At 42.4% G+C, this 26,556-nt stretch overlaps 3 protein-coding genes across 4 annotated transcripts; 2 read left to right on the top strand and 1 right to left on the bottom strand.

Moving 5' to 3' along the window:
• The first annotated feature begins 785 nt into the window (after positions 1-785).
• hpse (heparanase) lies at positions 786-11,602 on the top strand. Of its 2 annotated transcripts, XM_021602816.3 has the most exons (12): positions 786-1,385; positions 2,106-2,245; positions 2,576-2,704; positions 2,856-3,029; positions 3,174-3,345; positions 4,087-4,134; positions 8,688-8,781; positions 8,887-8,993; positions 9,569-9,683; positions 10,364-10,488; positions 10,587-10,739; positions 10,919-11,602. In XM_021602816.3, exons 1-12 carry the CDS (start codon positions 1,165-1,167, stop codon positions 11,076-11,078), a joined length of 1,638 nt encoding a protein of 545 aa, XP_021458491.3. In that variant the 5' UTR covers positions 786-1,164; the 3' UTR covers positions 11,079-11,602. The 2 variants fall into 2 exon arrangements, with proteins under 2 accessions (XP_021458491.3, XP_090092763.1); XM_090236637.1 differs by lacking the exon at positions 3,174-3,345 and having other exon boundaries at positions 847-1,385.
• Positions 11,603-11,779: 177 nt separating this feature from the next.
• LOC110522936 (myosin light chain 5-like) lies at positions 11,780-17,513 on the bottom strand. The gene is made up of 5 exons (XM_090236674.1): positions 17,502-17,513; positions 16,784-16,889; positions 16,557-16,634; positions 15,341-15,510; positions 11,780-11,881 (listed from the first exon to the last, which is right to left on the bottom strand). The coding sequence occupies exons 1-5, from the start codon at positions 17,511-17,513 to the stop codon at positions 11,780-11,782; spliced, it is 468 nt and encodes a 155-aa protein (XP_090092800.1).
• A 1,035-nt stretch (positions 17,514-18,548) lies between these two features.
• btc (betacellulin, epidermal growth factor family member) lies at positions 18,549-25,139 on the top strand. Its single transcript, XM_021602817.3, has 6 exons — positions 18,549-18,820; positions 19,695-19,799; positions 21,607-21,733; positions 22,290-22,436; positions 22,965-23,116; positions 23,857-25,139. Exons 1-5 carry the CDS (start codon positions 18,781-18,783, stop codon positions 23,110-23,112), a joined length of 567 nt encoding a protein of 188 aa, XP_021458492.1. The 5' UTR covers positions 18,549-18,780; the 3' UTR covers positions 23,113-23,116; positions 23,857-25,139.
• Positions 25,140-26,556: the final 1,417 nt, after the last annotated feature.

Consider the following 26,556-nt stretch of genomic DNA (forward strand, 5'->3'; position numbering starts at 1 on the left):
TCCATAGAAACAAAGAGATCTTCTGTTGAATCTGACAATTAATCTGGATGGTTGTACAGTCGTATCAAATAAAACTGTGAAGGACCTCGGTGTTACTCTGAATGCTGATCTCTCTTTTGATGAACATATCAAGACTGTTTCAAGGACAGCTTTTTTCCATCTACGTAACATTGCAGAAATCAGAAACTGTCTGGCCAAAAATGATGCAGAAAAATTAATCCATGCTTTTGTTACATCTAGGTTAGACGACTGCAATGCTTTACTTTCCGGCTACCAGGATAAAGCACTAAATAAACTTCAGTTAGTGCTAAATACGGCTGCTAGAATCCTGACTAGAACCAAAAAAATCTGATCATATTACTCCAGTGCTATCGTCCCTACACTGGCTTCCTGTCAAGGCAAGGGCTGATTTCTTATCTGTTCGTCGTCCCCTTATGCCATTGTTTATACATCTCAATTGTCATTACAAACCACATTTGTTTAAGTAAGCTAGCCATATCAGCCATGTTTTTTTAAAGGCAGTAAATGAGGCTGAATGAACTGTTTCACTGCCAGACAAGGCTCCGCTGATAGACAGGTGGAAAAGTGTTGGGACTGGTGCTAAAATCGACACTGAGCATGTAGGTTACTTCTCCATCACTTCACTTATCACACATCTCTCACAAGCAGGTGAGTATGGAAATGTATTTTTCGCAATAAGAATCCCAAGCGAAGCAAAAATAAAAAATCTCAAATTACATAACATATATTTCTTATTTCAAAATCATCCCGGCCTTCTGTGTTGAGACCGCCCCCACACGATCATGGCCAAGCCTAGTTAACGATGCTATATTGTGGCAGCCTATCACACGCAAGCTTCTGCATTTGTACTTTGTTGTTTCGCATGCACTGCCGATAGAAAAAAATGCTTTGTTTTCTCTCGTTTGGATGAGGATCACACCAAGGACTTTTCTGGACCAGGCAAAACTCAGATTCCGCTCAACAATTGAATCCGACCATAACTGCATACCAATTTACTAATGACAATGATGGATTTACACCGATCGACGCATTTATTGGGATAGTGAGGGAATGCGAGCACCAGTAGATTTGGGTTGTAATTGTCCTCCTACACATTGCGATATAAATTAGAGTTGAGCCGACTGTGCGTCTAGCCATTTCATTATGTCAGGAATATCAATCTTAGCATTTGTGATGATATCTATTCTATCGTATGGATATTATGTCGTAGCAAGTGCCGAGTCTGCGAGGGATGAGTGGAATTTTGAGTCCGTAAATCTGAATGTTGACCTCTCTCGAGTACTCAAGAAAGTGAATGAACGTTTTTTGTCTGTTGCCATAGACGCGAGTCTAGTCGCTGAAGAGAAGTTCATGTACCTTTTAACGTGAGTAAGGCAAGCATTAACGTTTCTATTTTTGGCCGGTGGTGTAAAGTACTTAAGTAAAATACTTGAAAGTACTACTTAAGTAGTTGAGGGGTATCTGTACTTCACTATGTATGTTTTTGACAACTTTTACTCTTCTACATTCCTAAAGAATGCTTAGCAGGACAGGAAAAATGGTCAGATTCACGCACTCATAAAGAGAACAACCCTGGTCACACACAAACGCTTCGTTTGTAAGTTATGTCTGCCCCTGGCTATCCGTAAATAAAGAACATCGTGACGTCTGTTTTGCTTAATATAAACGTGAAATGATGATTATGCTTTTACTTTTGAAACTTGAGTATATGTTATCAGTTGCATTTACCTTTGATACATAAGTATATTTAAAACCAAATACTTTTAGTAGTATTTTGCTGGGTGACTTTCACTTTCACTTTTTCTATTATTTACTTTTACACAAGTATGACAATTCTCTACTTTTTCCACCACTGTTTTTGGCACAATTGTAATTGTGTGAGTTTTATCAAATTATTACCATTAGTAAAAAAAATTTGACGACTATATTCGAATCAGCCAGGGTCTTATTTTTTTGTTGTTTTCAGTTACTTACTCGAAGTTGTTTTTGTCCTTAGCCTAACAGAAAAACAGTTCAGAGACCAGCGCTACATAATCTTATGAAACTCCATAAATACTGAACTAAACATTATTTCATTCCACAAGGTCTCCAAAGCTGAGGACATTGGCAAAAGCTTTGACTCCAGCATTTCTGAGATTTGGAGGGACAAGACAAGATTTCATGACCTTCAACCCAACATTTTTACATTCAAACGAGAATCACAAAAACTCTGTGTTTGATGCAGGTAAATATGGCATACATTGTTACTCATCTCAACTGTGAGTCACATTACACCACAGACATTGTCAGGCATAATGTCATATCTATACATTTCAATAGCAGCTATTTTGATGTGTGTGGTTTGACTGTGGTCACTTGACTCCTCAGCATGATTCCTGTTTGGCATTGAGAGATAGAACAGTACGTTGATTCACAAAGAGTCAGCTTGAATGCACGCAGTAAACCAGGCAGATCTCAAGCAATGTCATTAGTTTGAGGTAGATCTTAGGTCATCAGCTTCTGAGTGACTCACAGCCACTTGGTGTCTGGTTCCTGTTTGCTAATCTGCTGTCAGATGACATATGTGAAAGGCTGGAGCTGCCTCCACTACTGGAAAAGAGGCTGAAGCAGGAATGGACTCTACAGGAAATAATTCTCGACAAGGAGGACTTGCAGAGGAAGTATAGGAGTGTAAAGTTCACAGGTATGAACCGTGGTCATGAAGGTAGCATCAGTCTAGCTCACAACACACTGGCTCTTTTGTTTAGCTGTTATCTTGGAACCACCCCATTTCACTTGAGCAAATTCACAGAAAGAAGAATACAACGTTTAAAATGTATTTTTTCCCCTGACAGAGTGTGCAGTGGATCTGCTCTACTCTTTTACCAACTGCTCTGGATTAGACCTCATCTTTGGGCTCAACGAGCTGCTCAGGACCTCTGGGAACTCCTGGGACAGCAGTAATGCCAGGACCCTCCTACGGTACTGTGAATCTAAACAGTACAGCATGTCCTGGGAGCTGGGCAATGGTAATAATTTTGAGGCCCCCAGTATTTACAGTGTTATACTAACTAAGCCATCTTTCATTGTGTTAATGACTGAAACAGGGAATTCTCAACTAAATGATTTAGGTATTGTAAGGTTGGTAGAACAAAAATCCTGTCTCCCTTTAGAGCCCAACAGCTATGAGAAGAAGGCAGGGATCAGGGTGGATGGATATCAGCTCGGCCAAGATTTTGTTCAACTCCGCAAGATTCTGCAGGAATCCAAACTTTACCATAACACTGGACTCTATGGACCAGACATTAGCCAACCCCGGGACCACCGGAGAGACTTACTGGAGGGGTGAGAGTTTGTCCCTTTATGTAGCCTATATATAAAGTAGTCCCAATATAGTCCTAATGGACAGGCTGTTGTACTAACTAAAGAAATAGTATTGGAAGTCTCCTCAATCAATGTAAGAAGCATCTTGACACCAAAAGGTTGTTGCTAACTAGAAAACTACTAAAGGAATTGAATTAAAATAGGATTCTACAATTGAATTACGACATGTGACCTGCATACCTTCGTTCATCAAGGTTAAATATCACTTCCACTGTAGTGGGAGACTAACCTCTTGTTTGTATAGTTCATAGGTGTTTTCTGTCATTTCACAGCTGTAGTTTGTTACTGCTTCTCTCCTTTATATCCACCTACTGTATGTCTATACCCAAGTATGGCTGTGGTTCAAACCCTAAAGGGATACTTTGGGATTTTGACAATGAGGTATCCACGGGTTCATCTGAATCTGGAGAAGGAGATAAAGGGCCTCATTACCAAAATCCCGAAGTATCCCTTTAACTGTTAATCGTTACTCCAACTCATTCATCTCTTATCGAAAAGGCAAAAAGTATTCCAAACATATCCTGGCTCTTTCCCCTATTGGGAAACTGCTTTGTTTGTACAGTCTACGGGACAAACTCTCATCCCTCAACTGTGTCTCCTGTGGTCTGAGGGCAGGTTAACGTCAGATCAATAGATTCTTCTTACATAACCACCAATCACGTGGGATATGTTGAACAATCGTATCCCATTTACTTTTCATAGGTTCTTGGAGAGTGGGGCAGAAGCAATTGATGCATGCACCTGGCACCAGTAAGTTGAACTGTCCCTTGTGTAGCATACAAATCAAATTTTATTTGTCACATACACATGGTTAGCAGATGTTAATGCAAGTGTAGCGAAATGCTTGTGCTTCTAGTTCCGACAATGCAGTAATAACCAACGAGTAATCTAACCTAACAATTTCACAACAACTACCTTATACACACAAGTGTAAAGGGATGAAGAATATGTACATAAAGATATATGAATGAGTGATGGTACAGAACAGCATAGGCAAGATGCAGTAGATGGTATAGAGTACAGTATATACATATGAGATGAGTAATGTAGGGTATGTAAACATTATATTAAGTGGCATTGTTTAAAGTGGCTAGTGATACATTTTTGACATCAATTTTTCCATTATTAAAGTGGCTGGAGTTGAGTCAGTATGTTGGCAGCAGCCACTCAATGTTAGTGGTGGCTGTTTAACAGTCTGATGGCCTTGAGATAGAAGCTGTTTTTCAGTCTCTCGGTCCCTGCTTTGATGCACCTGTACTGACCTCACCTTCTGGATGATAGCGGGGTGAAAAGGCAGTGGCTCGGGTGGTTGTTGTCCTTGATGATCTTTATGGCCTTCCTGTGACATCGGGTGGTGTAGGTGTCCTGGAGGCCAGGTAGTTTACTCCCGGTGATGCGTTGTGCATCACTACCCTCTGGAGAGCCTTACGGTTGTGGACGAAGCAGTTGCCGTACCAGGCAGTGATACAGCCCAACAGGATGCTCTCGATTGTGCATCTGTAGAAGTTTGTGAGTGCTTTTGGTGACAAGCTGAATTTCTTCAGCCTCTTTAGGTTGAAGAGGCGCTGTTGCGCCTTCTTCACCACGCTGTCTGTGTGGGTGGACCAATTCAGCTTGTCCGTGATGTGTATGCCGAGGAACTTAAAACTTAATACCCTCTCCACTACTGTCCCGTCGATATGGATAGGGGGGTGCTCCCTCTGCTATTTCCGGAAGTCTACGATCATCTGTTTTGTTGACGTTGAGTGTGAGGTTATTTTCCTGACACCACACTCCGAGGGCCCTCACCTCCTCCCTGTAGGCCATCTCATCGTTGTTGGTAATCAAGCCTACCACTGTAGTGTCATCTGCAAACTTGATGATTGAGTTGGAGACGTGCATGGCTACGCAGTCGTGGGTGAACAGGGAGTACAGGAGAGGGCTCAGAACGCACCCTTGTGGGGCCCCAGTGTTAAGGATCAGCGGGGTGTAGATGATGTTACCTACCCTCACCACCTGGGGGCGGCCCGTCAGGAAGTCCAGTACCCAGTTGCACAGGGCGGGGTCGAGACCCAGGGTCTCGAGCTTGATGATGAGTTTGGAGGGTACTATGGTGTTAAATGCTGAGCTGTAGTCGATGAACAGCATTTTCACATAGGTATTCCTCTTGTCCAGATGGGTTAGGGCAGTGTGCAGTGTGGTTGCGATTGCGTCTTCTGTGGACCTATTGGGGCGGTAAGCAAATTGGAGTGGGTCTAGGGTGTCAGGTAGGGTGGAGGTGATATGGTCCTTGACTAGTCTCTCAAAGCACTTCATGATGACGGAAGTGAGTGCTACTGGGCGGTAGTCGTTTAGCTCAGTTACCTTAGCTTTCTTGGGAACAGGAACAATGGTGGCCCTCTTGAAGCATGTGGGAACAGCAGCCTGGGATAAGGATTGATTGAATATGTCCGTAAACACACCAGCCAGCTGGTCTGCGCATGCTTTGAGGACGCGGCTGGGGATGTCGTCTGGGCCTGCAGCCTTGCGAGGGTTAACACGTTTAAATGTTTTACTCATGTCGGCTGCAGTGAAGGAGAGTCCATAGGTTTTGGTAGTGGGCCGTGTCAGTGGCACTGTATTGTCCTCAAAGAGAGCAAAGAAGTTGTTTAGTGCTTCTACACCTGCATTGCTTGCTGTTTGGGGTTTTAGGCTGGGTTTCTGTACAGCACTTTGAGATATCAGCTGATGTACGAAGGGCTATATAAATAAATTTGATTTGATTTTGATTTGATTTTAGTCTGTCTGGGACTAAGACATCCTGGTCCACGACAGGGCTGGTTTTCTTTTTGTAATCTGTGATTGACTGTAGACCCTGCCACATACCTCTTGTGTCTGAGCCGTTGAATTGCGACTCTACTTTGTCTCTATACTGACACTTAGCTTGTTTGATTGCCTTCCGGAGGGAATAGCTACACTGTTTGTATTCGGTCATGTTTCCGGTCACCTTGACCTGATTAAAAACAGTGGTTCGCGCATTCAGTTTCACGCGAATGCTGCCATCAATCCACGGTTTCTGGTTTGGGAATGTTTTAATAGTTGCTGTGGGTACGGCATCGCCGATGCACTTGCTAATAAACTCGCTCACCGAATCAGTGTATTCGTCAATGTTGTTGTTTGACGCAATGCTGAACATATCCCAATCCACGTGATCGAAGCAATCTTGAAGCGTGGAATCAGATTTTTCGGACCAGCGTTGAACAGACCTGAGCGCGGGAGCTTCCTGTTTTAGTCTCTGTCTATAGGCAGGGAGCAACAAAATGGAGTCGTGGTCAGCTTTTCCGGAAGGAGGGCGGGGGAGGGCCTTATGTGTCGCGGAAGTTAGAATAACAATGATCTAGGGTTTTACCAGCCCTGGTAGCACAATCGATATGCTGATAGGATTTAGGGAGTCTTGTTTTCAGATTAGCCTTGTTAAAATCCCCAGCTGCAATGAATGCAGCCTCAGGATGTGTGGTTTCCAGTTTACATAGAGTCAAATAAAGTTTGTTCAGGGCCATCGATGTGTCTGCTTGGGGGAGAATATATGCGGCTGCGATTTATAACCGAAGAGAATTCTCTTGGTAGATAATGCGGTCGACATTTGATTGTGAGGAATTCTAAGTCAAGTGAACAGAAGGACTTGAGTTCCTGTATGTTGTTATGATCACACCACGTCTCGTTAATCATAAGGCATACCTGCCTGCCCCTCTTCTTACCAGAAAGATGCTTGTTTCTGTCGGCGCGATGCGTGAAGCAACCAGGTGGCTGTACCGACTCCGATAGCGTGTCTCGAGTGAGCCATGTTTCCGTGAAGCAAAGAACGTTACAGTCTCTTATGTCTCTCTGGAATGCTACCCTTGCTCGGATTTCATCAACCTTGGTATCAAGAGACTGGACATTGGCGAGTAGTATGCTCGGGAGCGTTGTGCGATGTGCCCGTCTCTGGAGCCTGACCAGAAGACCGCTTCGTCTGCCCCTTTTACGGCATCGTTATTTTGGTTCATTGGCTGGGATCTGATCCACTGTCCTGGGTGGTAGGCAAAACAGAGGATCCGCTTCGGGAAAGTCGTATTCCTGGTCATAATGATGGTCAGTTGGCGTTACTCTTACATCCAGTAGTTCCTCCCGACTGTATGTAATAAAACCTAAGATTACCTGGGGTACCAATGTAAGAAATAACACGTAAAAAAACTAAATACTGCATAGTTTTTAGTTTCCTAGGAACGCGGCCGGAATGCTAAGGTCAGATGTCGTGTTGGTGCCTTTGACTTTGACGCAAACACAGAGACTGAACAAACACAGAAATAGTTTATGATTGTGCCTGTGATGTTGGGTAAGTGGGTTTGCCACAAGGGGTAAGAGGAACTTAACATAACTGTTTGTAATTGCTTGCACTGACTAGACTTCACATCCCACTGGGCACAGACGTCAGTTCAATGTCTAGTTTCAATTTATCTTTGGTTATCGACTAACGTAAATTCAACGTGAAATCATCAAAACATTTCACCATGTCATTGGATTTAGGTTAAAAGCTGCATTACATTTTTTTTAAAATGCATTTATGTTGATGACTTAAAAAAACATATCTATCAGTTTCCCACGTTGATTCAATGTCATACTATTTTTTTCTTTGGTGTTGAAAGGATGTGGAAATGGCCTCCCGAGTGGCATAGCGGTCTAAGGCACTGCATCGCAGGGATAGAGGCATCACTACAGACCCGGGTTCGGTCCCAGGGTGTATCAGAACCGTCCGTGATTGGGAGTCCCACAGGGCGGCGCACAACAGGCCCAGCGTCGTCTGGATTAGGGGAGGGTTTGGCCGGGGGGGGGGGGGGGGGGCTTTACTTGGCTCATCGTGCTCTAGCGACTCCTTGTAGCGGGCCGGGCGCCTGCAGGCTGACTTCGGTCTTCAGTTGAACGGTGTTTCCTCTGACACATTGGTGCGCCTGGCTTCCAGGTTAAGCGGGCAGGTGTTAAGAAGCGCGGTTTGACGGGTCATGTTTTGGGGGACGTATGACTCGACCTTCGCCTCCCGAGCCTGCTGGGGAGTTGCAGCGATGAGACAAGATTGAAATTGGGGTGAAAAAAGGTCAAACTAAATAACAATAAAAAAATACTAATAAATGATGTGGAAACAACGTTGATTCAACCATTCCCTGCCTCCCCCCCGGTGGTGTGTGTGTGTCAGATGAGAGAAATGGTCTACACACCATATAATCTGAAAATGTGATTTTATTCTTAGTGATTCTGTTGTGTTTGATATGAAGTTCTACTCATCCTTGATTGCTCTGCCCTTCTGTTAGTTATTATGTCAATGGAAGAGACACGTCTCTAGAAGATTTCCTAGACCCTGAGGTGCTAAACACGTTGGCCTTAAAAACACATGAAGTCATGGAGGTAATGAAGAAAAAGTTAACACATGTACATGTTTATAAATGTACTATGAATGTATTGCAGTTCAGTAAGGACTTTAAATGGGTCTTCTGTTTCGTGTGTCCGCAGACCATTGAGCTGACCTCCCCTGGGAAGAAGGTGTGGCTTGGAGAGACTAGTTCTGCCTATGGAGGCGGGGCTAAGGGCCTGTCTGACACATTTGTCGCTGGATTCATGTGAGTGTGTGTATGTTGGTGTTGATCAGGATATAGATAGACCCAGTCAGTATCACACCCTGATAGCATCTGATCATTTTCATCTGGATTACTCTGGAGGTTGTAACAGTCAGGCTGGTCTCGCTTGCCAGACTCATGGTGCTCCACTGTGGGAAGAGAGACTACAGACCTACAGCCTCATTACATTGGCGGTAGTTGAGTCAATTGTGTTGTTAGTCTACTCTCATGGAAGGGAATCTCTGCTATTCCAGAACATGTGGTTTTCATTGAATTTACAGGTCACCTGTGAGCCTCATGATCAGCCTTTCAACCATGCCCTGTTCCAGGAAGACTTACAATAGTAGTCTCACATGCAAAAAAAATGAAAGGAATGCCACATGATGTATCCAACATTGACTTAATCAAGTGTGAGGGCAGTAGGTTCTTACGAAGGATTACATATTGCATTCTCATTGAATAAGGTTGCGTGTATCTAAATCAGATGATATGTGTCAGAATCTCATTCTTTGCAATAAAAACGTTATAATGTATTAAAGTACTGTGTGTGGTGTAAAATAAATGTTTAATGATTACAGGTGGCTGGATAAACTGGGCCTGGGTGCGAAGCTCGGATTGGATGTTCTCATCAGACAGGTTTTGATTGGATCTGGGACTTACCACCTGGTAGATGAGAACCTGGATCCACTTCCTGTAAGAGCAATTCCTGTTTATTCTCCTCTGTATTCTGAATTCCTGAAAAAACATAATTGATCCAAGTATTTGTTGATTGTGACAATAGTTTGTCTATACTATGAATTGTCCCATTTCTATATACAGTCAGGTCCATAATTATTGGCACCCTTGATAAAGATGAGCAAAAAAGGCCTTATCAAATAAATAATACAAATACAGCTATATTGTATGCTAAATTTGTGAATATTTTTCTCAGAGAAATATATGTATATATGTATATATATGTATATGTATATATGTGTATGTGTGTTTTTAACAAGTAATAAAAAAATCTATAAAATATTTGTTTTAATTATTGGCACCCCTGTTTTCAATAATCCGGAACCTTTCCCTTGCAAGGATAACGGCACTGAGCCGTTTTCTAAAATCTTTTATGAGATTGGAGAACCCATTGGGAAGGACTTTTGACCATTCTTCCATACAGAATCTTTCCAGATCCTAGATATCCTTAGTCTGCACTGATGGACTCTCCTCTTCAATTCAAACCATAGGTTTTCAATGGGGTTCAAGTCCGGAGACTGAGATGGCCATTGCAAAATGTTGATAGTCTTTTTTGCTTATCTTTATCAAAGGTGACAATAATTTTGGACCTGACTGTATAGTCATTTATCTAGTTTATGGCTGTATCACTTTGGCAGGATTACTGGCTATCAGTTCTGTACAAGAGGCTTGTTGGACCAGAGGTGCTGAGTATAGAAGCCTTTTCCATTTTGGGAAAGACGAAAAGAGTACGGGTCTACCTGCACTGCACTAACAAGAAAAGGTATTCCACAATCCAGCTGTATTTAAAATGAAGCCACAACTTGTGTTTGTATGTGCGACAACCATCCTGACTGTTCCTCGATGTTCTCTCTTCTACAGCACAAGCTACAAAAGTGGAGCAGTCACATTGTTTGCTCTGAACCTGAGTAAGGGCCCTGCGAGGATCTCTGTGCCTGTTACAATCTCTAACAGTACCGGCGAGGCCTTCGTTCTACAGTCTGAACAGCCTGGCGAGGAGGGACTCTACTCCAAGTAGGCTACCAGTAACCTTTATTCCCATCAATGGGGCCACTAACCTTAAGTTTGTCGCTTTTCATTATTACAGTTCAAGGAAGTGTTTGCTTTTGTCTTGCTTTGTAATATTGTCAGTGTAAAGGATGCCATACTACTAAAAATAGAAAGGAGACTTAACAGTGTGCTGTGATCTCCAGGTCTGTGAAACTCAACGGAGAGGTGTTGAAGATGGTGGATGAAAGAACACTTCCATCGCTCCAGGGCACTCCTCTTCCTGCAGGAGAACATCTCAGACTCCCTGGTTATTCCTTTGCCTTCTATGTCCTCAGCGAGGCCCAGGCGCTGGCCTGCCGATGACCCCAATTGGAGAGGAGGACTTGAGAAGATGGAGGTAAACTCACTGTCTAAACTAAGAGAAGGAAATACTGTACTTGACTATTGCACTAAACACAGCTGTATGACTTTGCCAAAGAATGTAAACCACTAAATGTGGTGAAAGGATTCGATCGTCTTTGGAAATAACTATTCATCTACATGTATTACATTTTTGTATATTTTTCAACCTGTATAAATAGTCTTAGTACATTGTGAGTAGGGTTTTAAAATTTCAGAGGACTCATACCGTTTCAGTCTGTGTCACTTAAATGCAATACTTGTTGTACGTAAATTATGTTTCATATTTGATGCCAAAAACGTTAGACTTAACTCAACTTGTTTACGTTCTGGTTACTTGATTTTCTACTCAGTAATGTTAAGTAGTTGAATTGTGCAATTTTCTATTTTGGTACACTGGGATACAAGTCTTTTCTAAACTTTTTGTGTGTGATATATTTGTACAACATAATTTGGATGAGAAAATAAATACAGTAATGAATTCAAAACATGTAATGCTTTACATGGTTTATATTTTGGGGTTTTATATTCTCAATATATACATATTTAACTTCGGCTGAATCCGAGAGAGGCAGCAATGCAGCGTGTTATTCACATTTCAAACACAGATCAACCAGTAGCACCATCAGCACCTGTCTGATGTTGACAGCACTAACATAGATCCTTTACTCCTCCTGTTCCTCTCCGCGTGTGATGATGTAACAGAGGGATTTGTAGTCCAGGTTTCCTGCTGGGTCGAAGGTAGGCGATTGGAACATCTGTTTAACCTGAAAGGTTTGCAGACAAATGTCTGTACAGTATCCGGGTTTCCATCTCTTAGATACAGTTGAAGTCGGAAGTTTACATACACTTAGGTTTGAGTCATTAAAACTTGTTTTTCAACCACTCCACAAATTTCTTGCTAACAAACTATAGTTTTGACAAGTCGTTTAGGGCATCTACTTTGTGCATGACACAAGTAATTTTTCCAACAATTGTTTACAGACCGATTATTTCACTTATAATTCACTGTGTCACAATTCCAGTGGGTCAAAAGTTTACATACACTAAGTTGACTGTGCCTTTAAACAGCTTGGAAAATTCCAGAAAATGATGTCATGGCTTTAGAAGCTTCTGATAGGCTAATTGATATAATTTGAGTCAATTGGAGTTGTACCTGTGGATGTAAGGCCTACCTTCAAACTCAGTGCCTCTTTGCTTGACATCATGGGAAAATCAAAAGAAATCAGCCAAGACCTCAGAAAACAAATTGTAGACCTCCACAAGTCTGGTTCATCCTTGGGAGCATTAGTATGCAAGTATAAACACCATGGGACCACGCAGCCGTCATACCGCTCAGGAAGGAGACGAGTTCTGTCTCCTAGAGATGTACGTACTTTGGTGCAAAAAGTGCAAATCAATCCCAGAACAACAGCAAAGGACCTTGTGAAGATGCTGGAGGAAACAGATACAAAAGTATATACACTGCTCCAAAAAATAAAGGGAACACTTAAACAACACAATGTAACTCCAAGTCAATCACACTTCTGTGAAATCAAACTGTCCACTTAGGAAGCAACACTGATTGACAATAAATTTCACATGCTGTTGTACAAATGGAATAGACAACAGGTGGAAATTATAGGCAATTAGCAAGACACCCCCAATAAAGCAGTGGTTCTGTAGGTGGAGACCACAGACCACTTCTCAGTTCCTATGCTTCCTGGCTGATGTTTTGGTCACTTTTGAATGCTGGCGGTGCTTTCACTCTAGTGGTAGCATGAGACTGAGTCTACAACCCGCACAAGTGGCTCAGGTAGTGCAGCTCATCCAGGATGGAACATCAATGTGAGCTGTGGCAAGAAGGTTTGCTGTGTCTGTCAGCGTAGTGTCCAGAGCATGGAGGTGCTACCAGGAGACAGGCCAGTACATCAGGAGACGTGGAGGAGGTAGCGGTCCTGCTGCTGGGTTGTTGCCCTCCTACGGCCTGTAGGAGGGCAACAACCCAGCAGCAGGACCGCTACCTCCGCCTTTGTGCAAGGAGGAGCACTGCCAGAGCCCTGCGAAATGACCTCCAGCAGGCCACAAATGTGCATGTGTCTGCTCAAACGGTCAGAAACAGACTCCATGAGGGTGGTATGAGGGCCCGACGTCCACAGGTGGGGGTTGTGCTTACAGCCCAACACCGTGTAGGACGTTTGGCATTTGCCAGAGAACACCAAGATTGGCAAATTCGCCACTGGCGCCCTGTGCTCTTCACAGATGAGAGCAGGTTCACACTGAACACGTGACAGAGTCTGGAGACGCCGTGGAGAACGTTCTGCTGTCTGCAACATTCTCCAGCATGACCGGTTTGGTGGTGGGTCAGTCATGGTGTGGGGTGGCATTTCTTTGGGGGGCCGCTCAGCCCTCCATGTGCTCGCCAGAGGTAGCCTGACTGCCATTAGGTACCGAGATGAGATCCTCAGACCCCTTGTGAGACCATATGCTGGTGCGGTTGGCCCTGGGTTCCTCCTAATGCAAGACAATGCTAGACCTCATGTGGCTGGAGTGTGTCAGCAGTTCCTGCAAGAGGAAGGCATTGATACTATGGACTGGCCAGCCCATCATGTCTCGCTCCATCCACCAATGCCACGTTGCACCACAGGTGTCCTTTGACAGCTCTTTGGTCTTGGCCATAGTGGAGTTTGGAGTGTGACTGTTTGAGGTTGTGGACAGGTGTCTTTTATACTGATAACAAGTTCAAACAGGTGCCATTAATACAGGTAATTAATGGAGGACAGAGTAGCCTCTTAAAGAAGAAGTTACAGGTCTGTGAGAGCTAGAAATCTTGCTTGTTTGTAGATGACCAAATACTTATTTTCCACCATAATTTGCAAATAAATTCATTAAAAATCCTACAATGTGATTTTCTGGATTTTTTTTCTCATTTTGTATGTCATAGTTGAAGTGTACCTATGATGAAAATTACAGGCCTCTCATCTTTTTAAGTGGGAGAACTTGCACAATTGGTGGCTGACTAAATACTTTTTTGCCCCACTGTACATGTTATCATGAGGAAGGAAAATTATGTGGATATATTGAAGCAACATTTCAAGACATCAGTCAGGAAGTTAAAGCTTGGTCGCAAATGTGTCTTCCAAATGGACAATGACCCTAAGCATACTTCCAAAATTGTGGTAAATGGCTTAAGGACATCAAAGTCAAGGTATTGGAGTGGGCATCACAAAGCCCTGACCTCATCCTATAGAAAATGTGTGGGCAGAACTGAAACCTGACTCAGTTCCACCAGCTCTGTCAGGATGACTGGGCCAAAATTCACCCAACTTATTGTGGGAAGCTTGTGGAAGGCTACCTGAAACTTTTAACCCAAGTTAATCCATTTTAAGGCAATGCTACCAAATACTAATTGAGTGTATTTAAACTTCCAACCAACTGGGAATGTGATGAAAGAAATAAAAGCTGAAATAAATCATTCTCTCTACTATTATTCTGACATTTCACATTCTTAAAATAAAGTGGTGATCCTAACTGACCTAAGACAGGGAATTTTTACTAGGACTAAATGTCAGGAATTGTGAAAAACAGAGTTTAAATGTATTTGGCTAAGGTGTATGTAAACTTCTGACTTCAACTGTACCTGAGCTGCTAATGAATCTGATTTTCCAAAAAAAGCAGTCAGTTACTGTTCCGTTGAACGTTAGAATGGTCCAAACTAGTGACTTAAGTGACTTTGAGCATTGTATGATTGTCGGTGCCAGATCCAGTATCTCAGAAATGGCCGCCCAAAAGTAACTGTAATTGCTAAAATATACATAAGTATCAAAAGTCAAATTAAAAGTGTAAATCATTTCAAATTCCTTATCTTACGCAAACCAGTTGGCACCATTTTCTTGTTTTTAAAATTTACAGAAATCCAGGGGCACGCTCCAACACTCAGACATAATTTGCAAATTCAGTATGTGTGTTTAGTGAGTCCGCCAGATCAGAGGCAGTAGGGATGACCAGGGATGTTCGGTTGATACGTGCGTGAATTTGACTATTTTCCTGTCCTGCTAATTATTCAAAATGTAACACGTACTTTTGGCTGTCAAAGAAAATATATTGAGTAAAAAGTAAACAATTTTCTTTAGGAATGTGGTGAAGTAAAAGTAGTGAAATTTAAATAGTAAAGTACAGATACCCCCAAAAACTACTTAAGTAGTACTTTAATGTATGTTTACTTAACTACTTTACACTATGTGTACATAACCCTTAGTGTCAGGATTGAACATTCGGAATTTGTTGAGAATGATCTCTTCTGGATCTGTTCCATGCAGCTTCTCTCCAAACAGGTTGAGGAACATGGTGAAGTTGATGGGACTACAAGCCTCTTTGAGCATGTCTTCTAGCTCATTGTTCTTCACATTCAGCTTACCTGGAGGATAGTTGAGATATCAAGCATCACCACCATTCAAACAACCATTAGCTGTTTTACAGTAAGTGAGCATTAGTAAGGTCGGGCACTGATGCTGAGCGATTAGGCCTGGCTTGCAGTCGGCGTACCATTTCATCCCAAAGGTGTTCAATGGGGTTGAGATCAGGGCTCTGTGCAGGCCAGTCAAGTTCTTCCACACTGATCTCGACAAACCATTTCTGTATGGACCTCACTTTGTGCACTGGGGCATTGTCATGCTCAAAACAGGAAAGGGCCTTCCCCAAACTGTTGCCACAAAATTAGAAGCACAGAGTCATCTAGAATGTATGCTGTAGCGTTAAGATTTCCCTTCACTGGAACTAAGGGCCCTAGGCCGAACCATGAAAAACAACCCCAGACCATTATTCTTCCCCCACCAAACTTTACAGTTGGCACTAAGCATTGCGGCAGGTAGTGTTCTCCTGGCATCTGCCAAACCCAGATTCATCTGTCGGACTGCCAGATTGTGAAGCCTGATTTATCACTCCAGAGAACACCTTTCCACTAATTGAGAGTCCAATGTTGGCGAGCTTTACACTACTCCAGCCGACGCTTGGCATTGCGCATGGTGATCTTAGGCTTGTTTGCGGCTGCTCAGCCATGGAAACCCATTTCATGAAGCTCCCGGTGAACAGTTATTGTGCTGACGTTGCTTCCAGAGGCACTTTGGAACTTGGTAGTGAGTGTTGCAACTGAGGGCAGATGATTTTTCAGCACTTGGTGCTCCCGTTCTGTGAGCTTGTATGGCCTACCACTTTGCGGCTAGACATTTCCACTTCACAATAACAGCACTTACAGTTGACCGGGGCAGCTCTAGCAGGGCATTTGACGAAAGTCACTGAGCTCTTCAGTATAGGCCATTCTACTGCCAATGTTAGTCTATGGCTGTGTGCTCGATTTTATACACCTGTCAGAAACTGGTGTGGCTGAAACATCCAAACCCACTAATTTGAAGGTGTGTCCACATACGTTTGGCAATTGAAATAGTGTATCATTGAAATACCGACCAGGAGATTCATAGGTATCCTTCAGATCTTCTTTGTCAATAAACCCATCTCTGTCCTGGTCGGTAAGTGTGAACACCTAGCCCAGGGAAAGAAAAGGCTTACAGAATTTTTTATGAAAAACAATACCATATTTGTCCTTACTCACTATGGTTGGGAACATTGTTGTGCTTCCTCATAACATGACATGATGAACCACATGATATTTGTTATCATGTGTGAGCTCAATTCTTTAAACTCCTGGATCTGTGTCTGCTTGAACATGGAGAAGACATTGGAGGATGCTCTCTGGGCTCTCATGGCATCCAATTCCTTCTTCTTGGTCTTTCTGCTGGCCTAAAGAGAGGTATTTGTTTAGTTTTGTTAAGTGTTCATTACCATGTATTAATAGGGCACACAAGCAAAATAAACCCTCAGCATTTCTTCTATGTATGCTTTAAGTTGTAATACAAATGTCATTGTTTTTAATTATGTACAATTGTCTTACTTTTCCACAAACAATTAAAATGTGCAATAACAGAAGCCACTCAAACAACAGTCTTGACACACTCAACATTTTTGTCTCTGCAGAAGTGATGCTGTTACTCCAGTGAATGGGCCTAAGTGATGAGAGGAGACAGCTTAAATACAACATCTGTCTGTAAAACAGAAACCCCAAAACTGGTTTAGGGATGACTGCTGCCGTGTAGCAGGCCCCACAGGGGAAAGGGCTGCTCTACTCCTTTCATTCTTTATTGTAGTGCTTCATATGGGATGTATATGGGGTGTGAAATGATCATGGGGTGTGACATCATTTAAAATGAATTATCCAATGGTACTGTACATTTTGTACGAGTCAATGAGCAGGACCTACAATGAGAACTTTCGCTGTCGTATTAGTAGAATGAAGATTGAATGTATGATTGCTTTGTGCAACTCAGAAGATGAGATATTTGAGATGGCCCATACAGTATCATCCATATGGGAACATAGTGGGTAAATACTACTTTCATGAAAAAAACCGCAGCAACAGCACAACGTGGCCACCATGTGGTGCTACAACTTTGTCTGTGAATAGGCTGCTACTCCACAGCAGGCAAACTGTCAGGAGGCTGACAGTCACTGCATTCTTTTTGCCTACTACCATTTGAGATGACCTAGTTATCAACATACCATTATCGTGGGTAATGGGACAAATGACAGGCAATGTGCTTTGACACTTTTGATCAACCTCTTGGATAGTTATTGGCAAGGCTTCCGCTATCAAGGAACCAGCTACATCTGGAATTGTGCCTTCGCTGGATACATTACTTTTACCCCAGTATAGGATTTCCTATATCCACTACATATTGCCTGGCATTGCAGCGCTGATGTCCATAGACGAACTATTCCTGAGTTCACATTTTAGCAGAGGGCTCATTGTGCACTGAGTAGGCCTCGATAGAGAGTGGGCTGAAAGTGAGAAAGAGCACACATAGGTAGACCTGGGCAGACTCACATTGCCTGAATAGTGAGGCCTGCACGCCAATAAACACAAACAAACTCTCTGACCACCGTTCTAGCCCACAGTCTCATTAGCCGGCGCCGTCTGCCGTTTACCAACAGTTCACAGTAGAGGTCACTAAAATGTGCTGATGCAGGTAAAACGATTAATATTTTAGTTAAAAATCCATAAAATGTGCATTATGCAAATATATGCAAGTGCTATATTTGTATATGCAAATATCATGGGATGCACCTTGAAATATTCTTCAATTGTTTACGTTTTTGCTAACAGGACAACCATCTTGATAAAGATGCATCATATCTTCAAATTATGTTCTAAAGAACTGTCATGTGTTTTAATGACAGTATATTAATAACTTGTTGCATTAGGTTATGCGCACATCAAACGGATTGCACCTTAATTGATAGCCTAGTAGCCAATCTCCAGTTTGAGCTGCATGCCATAATGAAACTGCACTGGTAGAGTGCACTCGCACATACATGATTAGGTGGGCGTGGCACTATTATGTTCAGGTTCCATTTCACCCATTCAAACCTCTAGCCTGCGCAGTATCTCTTGCCCTTGTAGTTCACCGGTACGCGATCACGCATTTAGGAACCACATTATTCGTGAGTCGGGAAGCAGGGTATCCTACTAAACAGAGGATATAATAGTGAACTTGTTGACCGGATTTTATATAAGAAACGAAATCTACGTTTACCTATTTATCCACCCGGAATAGTATATTCGTTGCTCACGGACATGGCAAAGGCATGCAAACTGTATGTCGGAATAGTCACAGGTAAGAGGCACCGTTCTGTGTTCCAGTTGAATAACTCTTCAAACTCACACTAACTTTATTTACTGATTGTATTGGAATATAATTGCCTATAATCTGGTTAATAACTGACTTAGTACTGTTTTACAACATCTATCTCAAGATTGTATTTCCTTTGATATTTATATCTTTCAGGTATTATTACAAATGTCTTTCTTATATTACCTCACTAGTTTTCGTTTATTCAAACTATAACTTTGGGATATGTAATGTAGTCCCGTGTAGCACAGTTGGTAGAGCATGGCTTTTGCAACGCCGGGGTTATAGGTGCGATTCCCATGGGGGACTAGTATAAAGAAAATGTCACTCTGCTAACGTCTGCTAAATGACTAAAATATAAATCATCTTATGTGCCTGTCTATACTGTGATTGACAGCAGCAATTAGCATGCTGGTGTGACAGATGATCAACAAATGATCCACCACTCCATAGCCCTCTATTAGCAAATAGAGTTCCCCAATGCACATGCCAACAATATCCAAACCAATAACATAGACTATCGATAATCACATCTATTTGCTTCATAGATACAGTAGCTTTATTCCCCATTACCCACATTTGTATCATGGCAGGATTTTGTTGTCCTGAATATTCTGAAACACTAACAGTGTTGTTGGATTGAATGCAAGACTACCTTTAGTAAGGTTATCACAGTGTTGGGAATCCCAGAAACCCCAAAACCCAAGCTGGGGGTATTACTGTCAAATTACTGCCAAACATTAAGTTCCACAACCTTTGCTCTGTCCTTAACTTTCAGATTCTAAAATAATTTAATTGTATGGATTTGACTTGATGTTTGGGCATTTTGAGATCAGCTCTGTTTGTTTTCTGGTTGTAGCTTTGGCCCTATGCAAATGTTCTCTGGCTGAATGGAATGCAACTGAGGAGCCGGCCAACAAGAATGTGTCCCGCTATCACCAAGGCAACACAAACAACTTCACAGGTATATTGTCCCCCCCCCCCCCCGAGAAACATAAACTTATGGAGGGATAATCATGCCATGAAAGTTTGTTTGAAGTTTGAAGAAGGCATACATAAAAGTGTTTCTTACCATCTGACATGCACATGTGTTAACGTGTTTGAGTTACTCAGGTTTAGAAGCAACCTGTTGGATTAGAATAGGAAGGTGTTTGTGATTACATACACGGTACATTTTGTAAAGAGACTAAGTGCACTTGAAAAACATTCTTATACTCAGTATTCCTGCTCTGTCGTTAAATTTGAAGGCCATACTCCAGGACTGCGTCATTCACACAGTGGTTCATTCAAACAGTTGGAATATCAAATGCTTCTCCACCCAGCCCTTTAGTATCAGGAGGAGGTGTCATGTACCAGCCCCAACAGAGACCATAGTGCAAATGAAAGCCTTCTTGCCACCAGTGACCGTGCAGTCATTGACCGTGCAGTCATTACCTTTCCTGTGAGTGGTATTGTGAAATGTAGCACCAGCTGTGTATGTGCACTGGGTTCGGTTCCTCACTGCTAATTAGATGTGCACTGGGTTCGGTTCCTCACTGCTAATTAGATGTGCACTGGGTTCGGTTCCTCACTGCTAATTAGATGTGCTCTCTATAGACGGCAGGCTGACATCAGGTGTCAATTGAAGCAGCCTCGGTTAGGGCCTCCACTATTCAGGATTTGTCAATTGCTGTTTGATGATAATCCTCACAACTAAGAGTTCTAATCAACTACTGATCGTACCATTGTATTTACCCACATGGAGTGATACAGTGAAGTTTATTTTATCAAGGGGAGGTGGGGGTCGTTCCTGATTACCTGTCTGCAGTGTGCTATTCTTCTTATGTTCAGTTTACATTTGTTAAATGTTTTGTATTTCACCTTTATTTAACTAGGCAAGTCAGTTAAGAAAAAAATTATTGTTTACAATGACAGTCTACCCCGGCCAAACCCTAACCCGATGACACTGGGCCAATTGTGCGCTGCCCTATGGGACTCGCAATCCCAGCTGGTTGTGATACAGCCTGGAATCGAACCAGGGTCGGTAGTGAAACCTCTAGCACTGAGATACAATGCCTTAGACCTCTGCACCATACTTATTCCTGGGAAATATGGTGTGATGACTGGCTGCACATACAGCTACTCAGTTAAATACCTAGATCAATTTACACCTGCTGTTCCTTTGTAACCAGATCTGCACCTATTCAATATTTAGGTCAGAGGCATGCTCTCATGTTTCACACTACAATTGGGGCTTTCTCCCTCTCTGTCATGTTAACTAAGCCTCATTATTCTTTTACCCACCCAATGACTCACTGGAAGGGAATAGAGGAGAATAAAATAGTGAAATAAGGTTTCCATTCTCTTTACTATAGTGGTCAGAATGTTCTGTTTGTGTGTTTCTACACAGCCTATCAAATTAGGCTGAGGAGGATATCAGTTTCTTTTTACTTTGACAGAATTTCATTAGTTATAAATCTGTAATTGACACATTATTATCCTCAATCACACCAGTCTTGCCCCATTGGTCAGTTCAGTTCCTGGTCCTTCCTCAGATCATGATGCCAGGAGCCTATTTATATGACAAGTCACACTGGCCCCCCGGAGTCAGGTTACTAAGGGAAAACAGGGACCTCATGACAAGTTTGAAAGGGGCCTCTCACTTCAAACTTGTATCTTATTCTACATCACCTTTTCAATGCAATCTTTTTTGTCAGAAGGATATTATATATCAAAATAGTGACTTTATAATCCCCCTTTCCCCTGTATTTGTCTCTTTGCGCTTGCCGTAGACTCAATAGAAACTGCAACTCAAGCCAAATGGAGCGGCCATTTCACCAAATGTCCAAAGGAGTTCAGGAATTACTGTATCCATGGGTCGTGCCGCTTTGTGAAGGAACAGAACACTCCTTCGTGCAGGTAAATCAACTCACCCGACCCTTACTGTGGGCCCCAATCATTTATCTGTACACATCCAAGGCAGAAGGTCTCAAGCCAAGAACATGCTGCGTACTCAACATTCACTGCAGTGAAAACATGTTTAATTTGTATCTATTTTGATAACTGTAGCAGAATATTTCCCCGTTATTATTACAAGTATGAAGGTTCTGTTTTTACTTTCATGTCTGACAAGTAACACTGAAATCCCTCGTTGACCCTACTGAATGTGCTGACCTTGTTTACTGTGACCCTGCACAGAACACATGCACTTAAACTAAAAACAACAAAGGCAGACAGATGTATGATTGGTGTCATATGGTCTGACTGCATTTCATCAAGCATCTCAGAATCACAATCAGCGGGACCAGTTCATTAGGAACAGCTCGAATAGCTGATCTGACAGACCAGCATCTGCTTGTTTTCTCATAGCCCAGGCGCTTCAAGTTATTTTGTTGTTTTTCTTAGGAACAATAAAGCAAACTTGTTGTCCACATTTTAATCGCAGCAGGTGAATTGTGTGTTTGCTCTGTCTCAGATGTGAAAAAGGGTACATTGGGTCCAGGTGTGAGTATGTTGATTTGGCCTGGCGTATAGGAGACCAGAGGCAGATCATCATAGCCTGTGTGATAGCAGCGTTGGTCTTCCTCATACTGCTCATCATATTCATCTGCATCTGTGCACAGTGAGTAAAATACACATTTGTTAAGTAGCTAAACAGACAGATTTACTTTATGTTGCGACCTTCCTGTCCGAGGGAGTGTGTGTGTGTGTGTGTGTGTGTGTGTGTGTGTGTGAGAGAGAGAGTGGAAAAGGTGGACATACAGCTTCATCACCTCACAGCCAGTCATACTAGCCCTGGGATGGGATGTAAGGAATCTGTGTGTATCCCATGAATGGCCAAGTTTTAATGAAGCGCTTGTGGCCATGTTACCTTTGGTTTTCCATCAAGCTGTATGTATCTGCCCTGTTCTCCCCTCTCATTTTTTTTTTACCCAAAAGAGAGACAGAGTGCCAGGTGTTGTATCAGTTTAACAAAAGAGTCTTGTGTGCTTAAAGAAAATACCGTACATAACTAAACTCTGTGATACTGCGAGAATGTTTTTGGTGAATAGCTCATGTGAGAGTCAGGACAGATGATGCCATCACATAAGTAAATGATGTCATCACAAATTGGAATGGGTTACTTTCTAATATTCTTTTTCTGTCTCAGTCGACATAAACTTTGCAGGCGGAAGAGGAGAAGAAAAGAGGAGACGAGGAATGGAACAGAGAAGCTCAATATGATTATGATGAACACAAATGGAACGCATGAAGCATCCTCAGATTCAGTAGAAACCTCAAACATCAATGCAATATGATGCGGTATGTACTGTATCTCTGAGTTTCCAAGACATCTTGGACGTTTTTCTGACCTTTGATGCCCCTTTAACATCATTATCCTTAGTTTGTTCTCTTGTTGTGCCAAGACACACAGCATCTCCAGCTGTTCTGATTCCAGTGATTCCAGTGGTAAAAGACAATTCAAAAACTGACTAGACTCCTCTTATTGCTGTTGGAAGGTGATATTCCCCAGTTGGATCAAGCCAAGCATCACATTCTAATTCAGCTCACAACTGAAGGGAGGCCCTGAAGGGGAATAAAGCCTGGTGCTTGGCACTGCCTAAGCCCATCCTTGAACACATTGATACATATTACACAGACAGAGAGGGAGAACATTACACAATGTTTCCACACCCTATATAGTCCATTTTCTGTGTGGGCCAGGCTCGTTGCAGGGTGACTTAGTATCTGAATTTGGCTGTAACAGTCAGATCAAAGCAGACGTGCAGCTGGTTCCTCACTATGCCTTCCTGGCTGCCTGCCCCTACAAAAGGTAATATGAACACACACGGACCTAAGAAGACTCGGGGCATAGTGATGGATGTGGAGCTGTTAAAGTGGTGTTCAGAGGCTGGGTCTGACAAGGAATCTGGGGTCATTTTAAACATGCTATCCATCTCTCTTTTAACTGCTTATTCAGTGCTTATACAAAAGCTGCTCTGTAATTGTGTGGCAAAAACAAATTTCACTTCTACAGTAACAACTCGCTTTTTATCTTCCAGCGACGGGGTCTATAAATGGTGTTCTCCTGCCGGACGGGATGATGGCCTTGGTTATGAGTGAACGTTGGAAAGAGAGGGTGCTTTAACGTCACTGAGGAGATACACAAGCCTGTACTCTCCAGCTGCTTTTCACTGCCGACCATAGTCTACAATATGGACAGTATGGACTCTGTTCTGTGCAGAGACTGTCACCATGAATCCACAGAGATCGATCAACTCAAAGCAGTATCTCCCTGTGCGTTCTGTAAATGTGATAATGTGATGAAGTTGCCCTTTATAGACTCATTTATGCAAACAAAATGTGAACGGTCATCAAATCACAGTAAGTTAGAGTTAAACCTTTTTTAAAGTTTATGTATCATGGACACTGAGCTCTGAAGGAGTAGGCCTTTTTATGGACTGTAACCACCTCTTATTTGGGCATAGATTTAATGATTAACATGTATTCAAGCTAAAAGTCCAGGTATGCTTACTCGTGGATGTGGCTTGTTATAATGATGACACATGGCATGTATGTGGGACGGATTATACTATGTCTAATGCAGGTAAATGATCAATATAATAATTAGCTGGGTGCTTACATTTGCTCTATTGTACACATTTATTTGATTTTTTTATATATATTTTTTTGCATATCCCACTCCCCCTGAGAGTGGGGTCACAGCCAGGGATCCACCATTATTGACAGAATCCCTGGAGCAATTAGGGTTAAGTGCCTTGCTCAAGAGCATATCAGCAGATTGTTCACCTAGTTGGCTCGGGGATTTGAACCAGTGACCTTTCGGTTACTGGCCCAACACTCTTAACTGCTAGGCTACCTGCCGACCTTGATGTCACCTTATGTAACACACTGTGGTCCATTTGACATTCCTTGAACACATGCTATTATAATGATGTTAATATTGTTATTAAGCTCTAATAGTTTCCAGCAACTGATGTATATACATACTGTATATTGTTACATGTAATCAATGCAGAGACTCCTTCTATGGGCCAGGGCTGATGTTACTGACTTAAGTTGGAGGGTGCCCAAATGTGGGTGAGAAGGATACAACGATAACTTGTAGTGAGCGCGTTTGATCTTTATATTTCGAGACGTGTAGTCTCCTTGCTACCAGAACAACCTTGCCTGTGTGTTCATTTGTGCAGCTGTAAAGTAGTCCACTGTTGAAGAAGATTTTGGGGTTTTCTCAGCATCCCAGAGTTTCACAGCGTGGATGCAGCCCTTCGCTTCTTCAGCTATGCAAAAGTTCAACATTTTCATTAAAACATTTATTTGTGCAGATATGTTATTTTATCATGTTATTTTGGGAGACGTTGACGAATATGGTTCTAAAGTCCATGTGTGTGAGTCAATGATGATGATTTTTTGAATAGTCAAAGGAGCTCTGAACAACAAGCCTGCGACCTATAAAGTTCTGTATATCCCATGATGTGCCTCGGTAGAGTTTCTTCCTCCTGACACCCTGGTCCTGACACCCTGGTCCTGACACCCTGGTCCTGACACACTGGTCCTGACACCCTGGTCCTGACACCCTGGTCCTGACACCCTAGTGTAATACGGTACCATCCCACCGACTTGATTGCACTTTCCTTTGTGTAGGTGCTGTTGTGCTGCCACCATTTCTTTTCTCTGCCTCGACTGGCCCAGTTCTCACCACTTTCCTACTGTCCCTCAGCTGATAAAGATATCAGATAAGAACCCTGCTGTGTCTGGAAGGGTTTCTAAGTCCTCTGAAGTTTCGGCCGGCCCAGTCGGCAAGTTCCCTCCCATGCCAACTAAAACTAGGCAGAGCAGAACAAAGTATGCTGTTGGATAGACCTCTGGTTTCACCCTGTCTATAAATAGTTTCCCCTGGCCTAGTGTAAGTATGTGATCACAGAACGATAGGAATCCAGCAGCCACATGGGAAGGGTCATGTGACTGAGGACTGCTCCATGGCTGGGCTCTCGGGATTACAGCAGAGCCACGTTGTAATACTGTTCAATCCCAACAAATCAATAGGTTTTAAGACTTACTGCAGTAGAGTACTTGAACTGTACAGGATTTGTTTCACTTGTTTGGACATGGAACTCCCATTTACTCATTTTGTTATCACAGATTACAATAATTTGTTATTTTTAAACACAACAAAGTCTCAAACAATACAGAACATACACCTGACAGGATAATAGAAACGTGGAAGCCTTAAGTAGCCTACAGTACTCTTCTTTAATGGACAAACAACCTCTCTCTCCTGGTTTGGTTGTTACGAGCACAAGGTGAACTTTATCTCCTGACATTGCGGCATTGTTCAAAGGGTTCTGTGAAATGGCAGCTGTGAAATGTGGGACGCTTTCTATACAATAATGGGTGTGTCTCAGGAAGAAGCAGATAAGAAACTTGACTAATAAATTATATCACATCATCCACCATTTATTGATCTTAGTCAGTGGCCAGGTAAATACAAACGGCAACTAAATATCTCCATTTACCCTGTATGGCCACTGTGACCCCTGACCAGTGTTATAAACCTTTTTTGTTTATAGTATTCACATTTCTATTAAGTGGTCTTAGCATGATAGTCCTGAGGTGTAATTGTCTCTTCCTCTGCCTGTCTGTTACACCACTAACTCATTGGGAAGTGGTTACATACAGTATATGCCATAAGATACCATCTTTCATCTTACACTCCTCCATCTACAGTTGAAGTCGGAAGT

Source organism: Oncorhynchus mykiss, chromosome 5 (genome assembly GCF_057628025.1).
Source record: "Oncorhynchus mykiss isolate SJ-2025 chromosome 5, ASM5762802v1, whole genome shotgun sequence".
Lineage (NCBI taxonomy): Eukaryota > Metazoa > Chordata > Actinopteri > Salmoniformes > Salmonidae > Oncorhynchus > Oncorhynchus mykiss.

Coding starts and splice junctions, on each gene's coding strand:
- hpse (XM_021602816.3), top strand. CDS start 1,165: ATGTCAGGAATATCAATCTTAGCATTTGTGATGATATCTATTCTATCG. Junction 2,705..2,855: donor TAGGAGTGTAAAGTTCACAG/GTATGAACCGTG, acceptor TTCCCCTGACAG/AGTGTGCAGTGGATCTGCTC. Junction 3,030..3,173: donor GTCCTGGGAGCTGGGCAATG/GTAATAATTTTG, acceptor GTCTCCCTTTAG/AGCCCAACAGCTATGAGAAG.
- LOC110522936 (XM_090236674.1), bottom strand. Junction 16,635..16,783: donor ACAGATCCAGGAGTTTAAAG/AATTGAGCTCAC, acceptor TTTCCCTGGGCT/AGGTGTTCACACTTACCGAC. Junction 11,882..15,340: donor ATCCTGACACTAAGGGTTAT/GTACACATAGTG, acceptor CAAACCTTTCAG/GTTAAACAGATGTTCCAATC.
- btc (XM_021602817.3), top strand. CDS start 18,781: ATGGCAAAGGCATGCAAACTGTATGTCGGAATAGTCACAG. Junction 19,800..21,606: donor CAACACAAACAACTTCACAG/GTATATTGTCCC, acceptor CGCTTGCCGTAG/ACTCAATAGAAACTGCAACT. Junction 22,437..22,964: donor TTCATCTGCATCTGTGCACA/GTGAGTAAAATA, acceptor TTTCTGTCTCAG/TCGACATAAACTTTGCAGGC.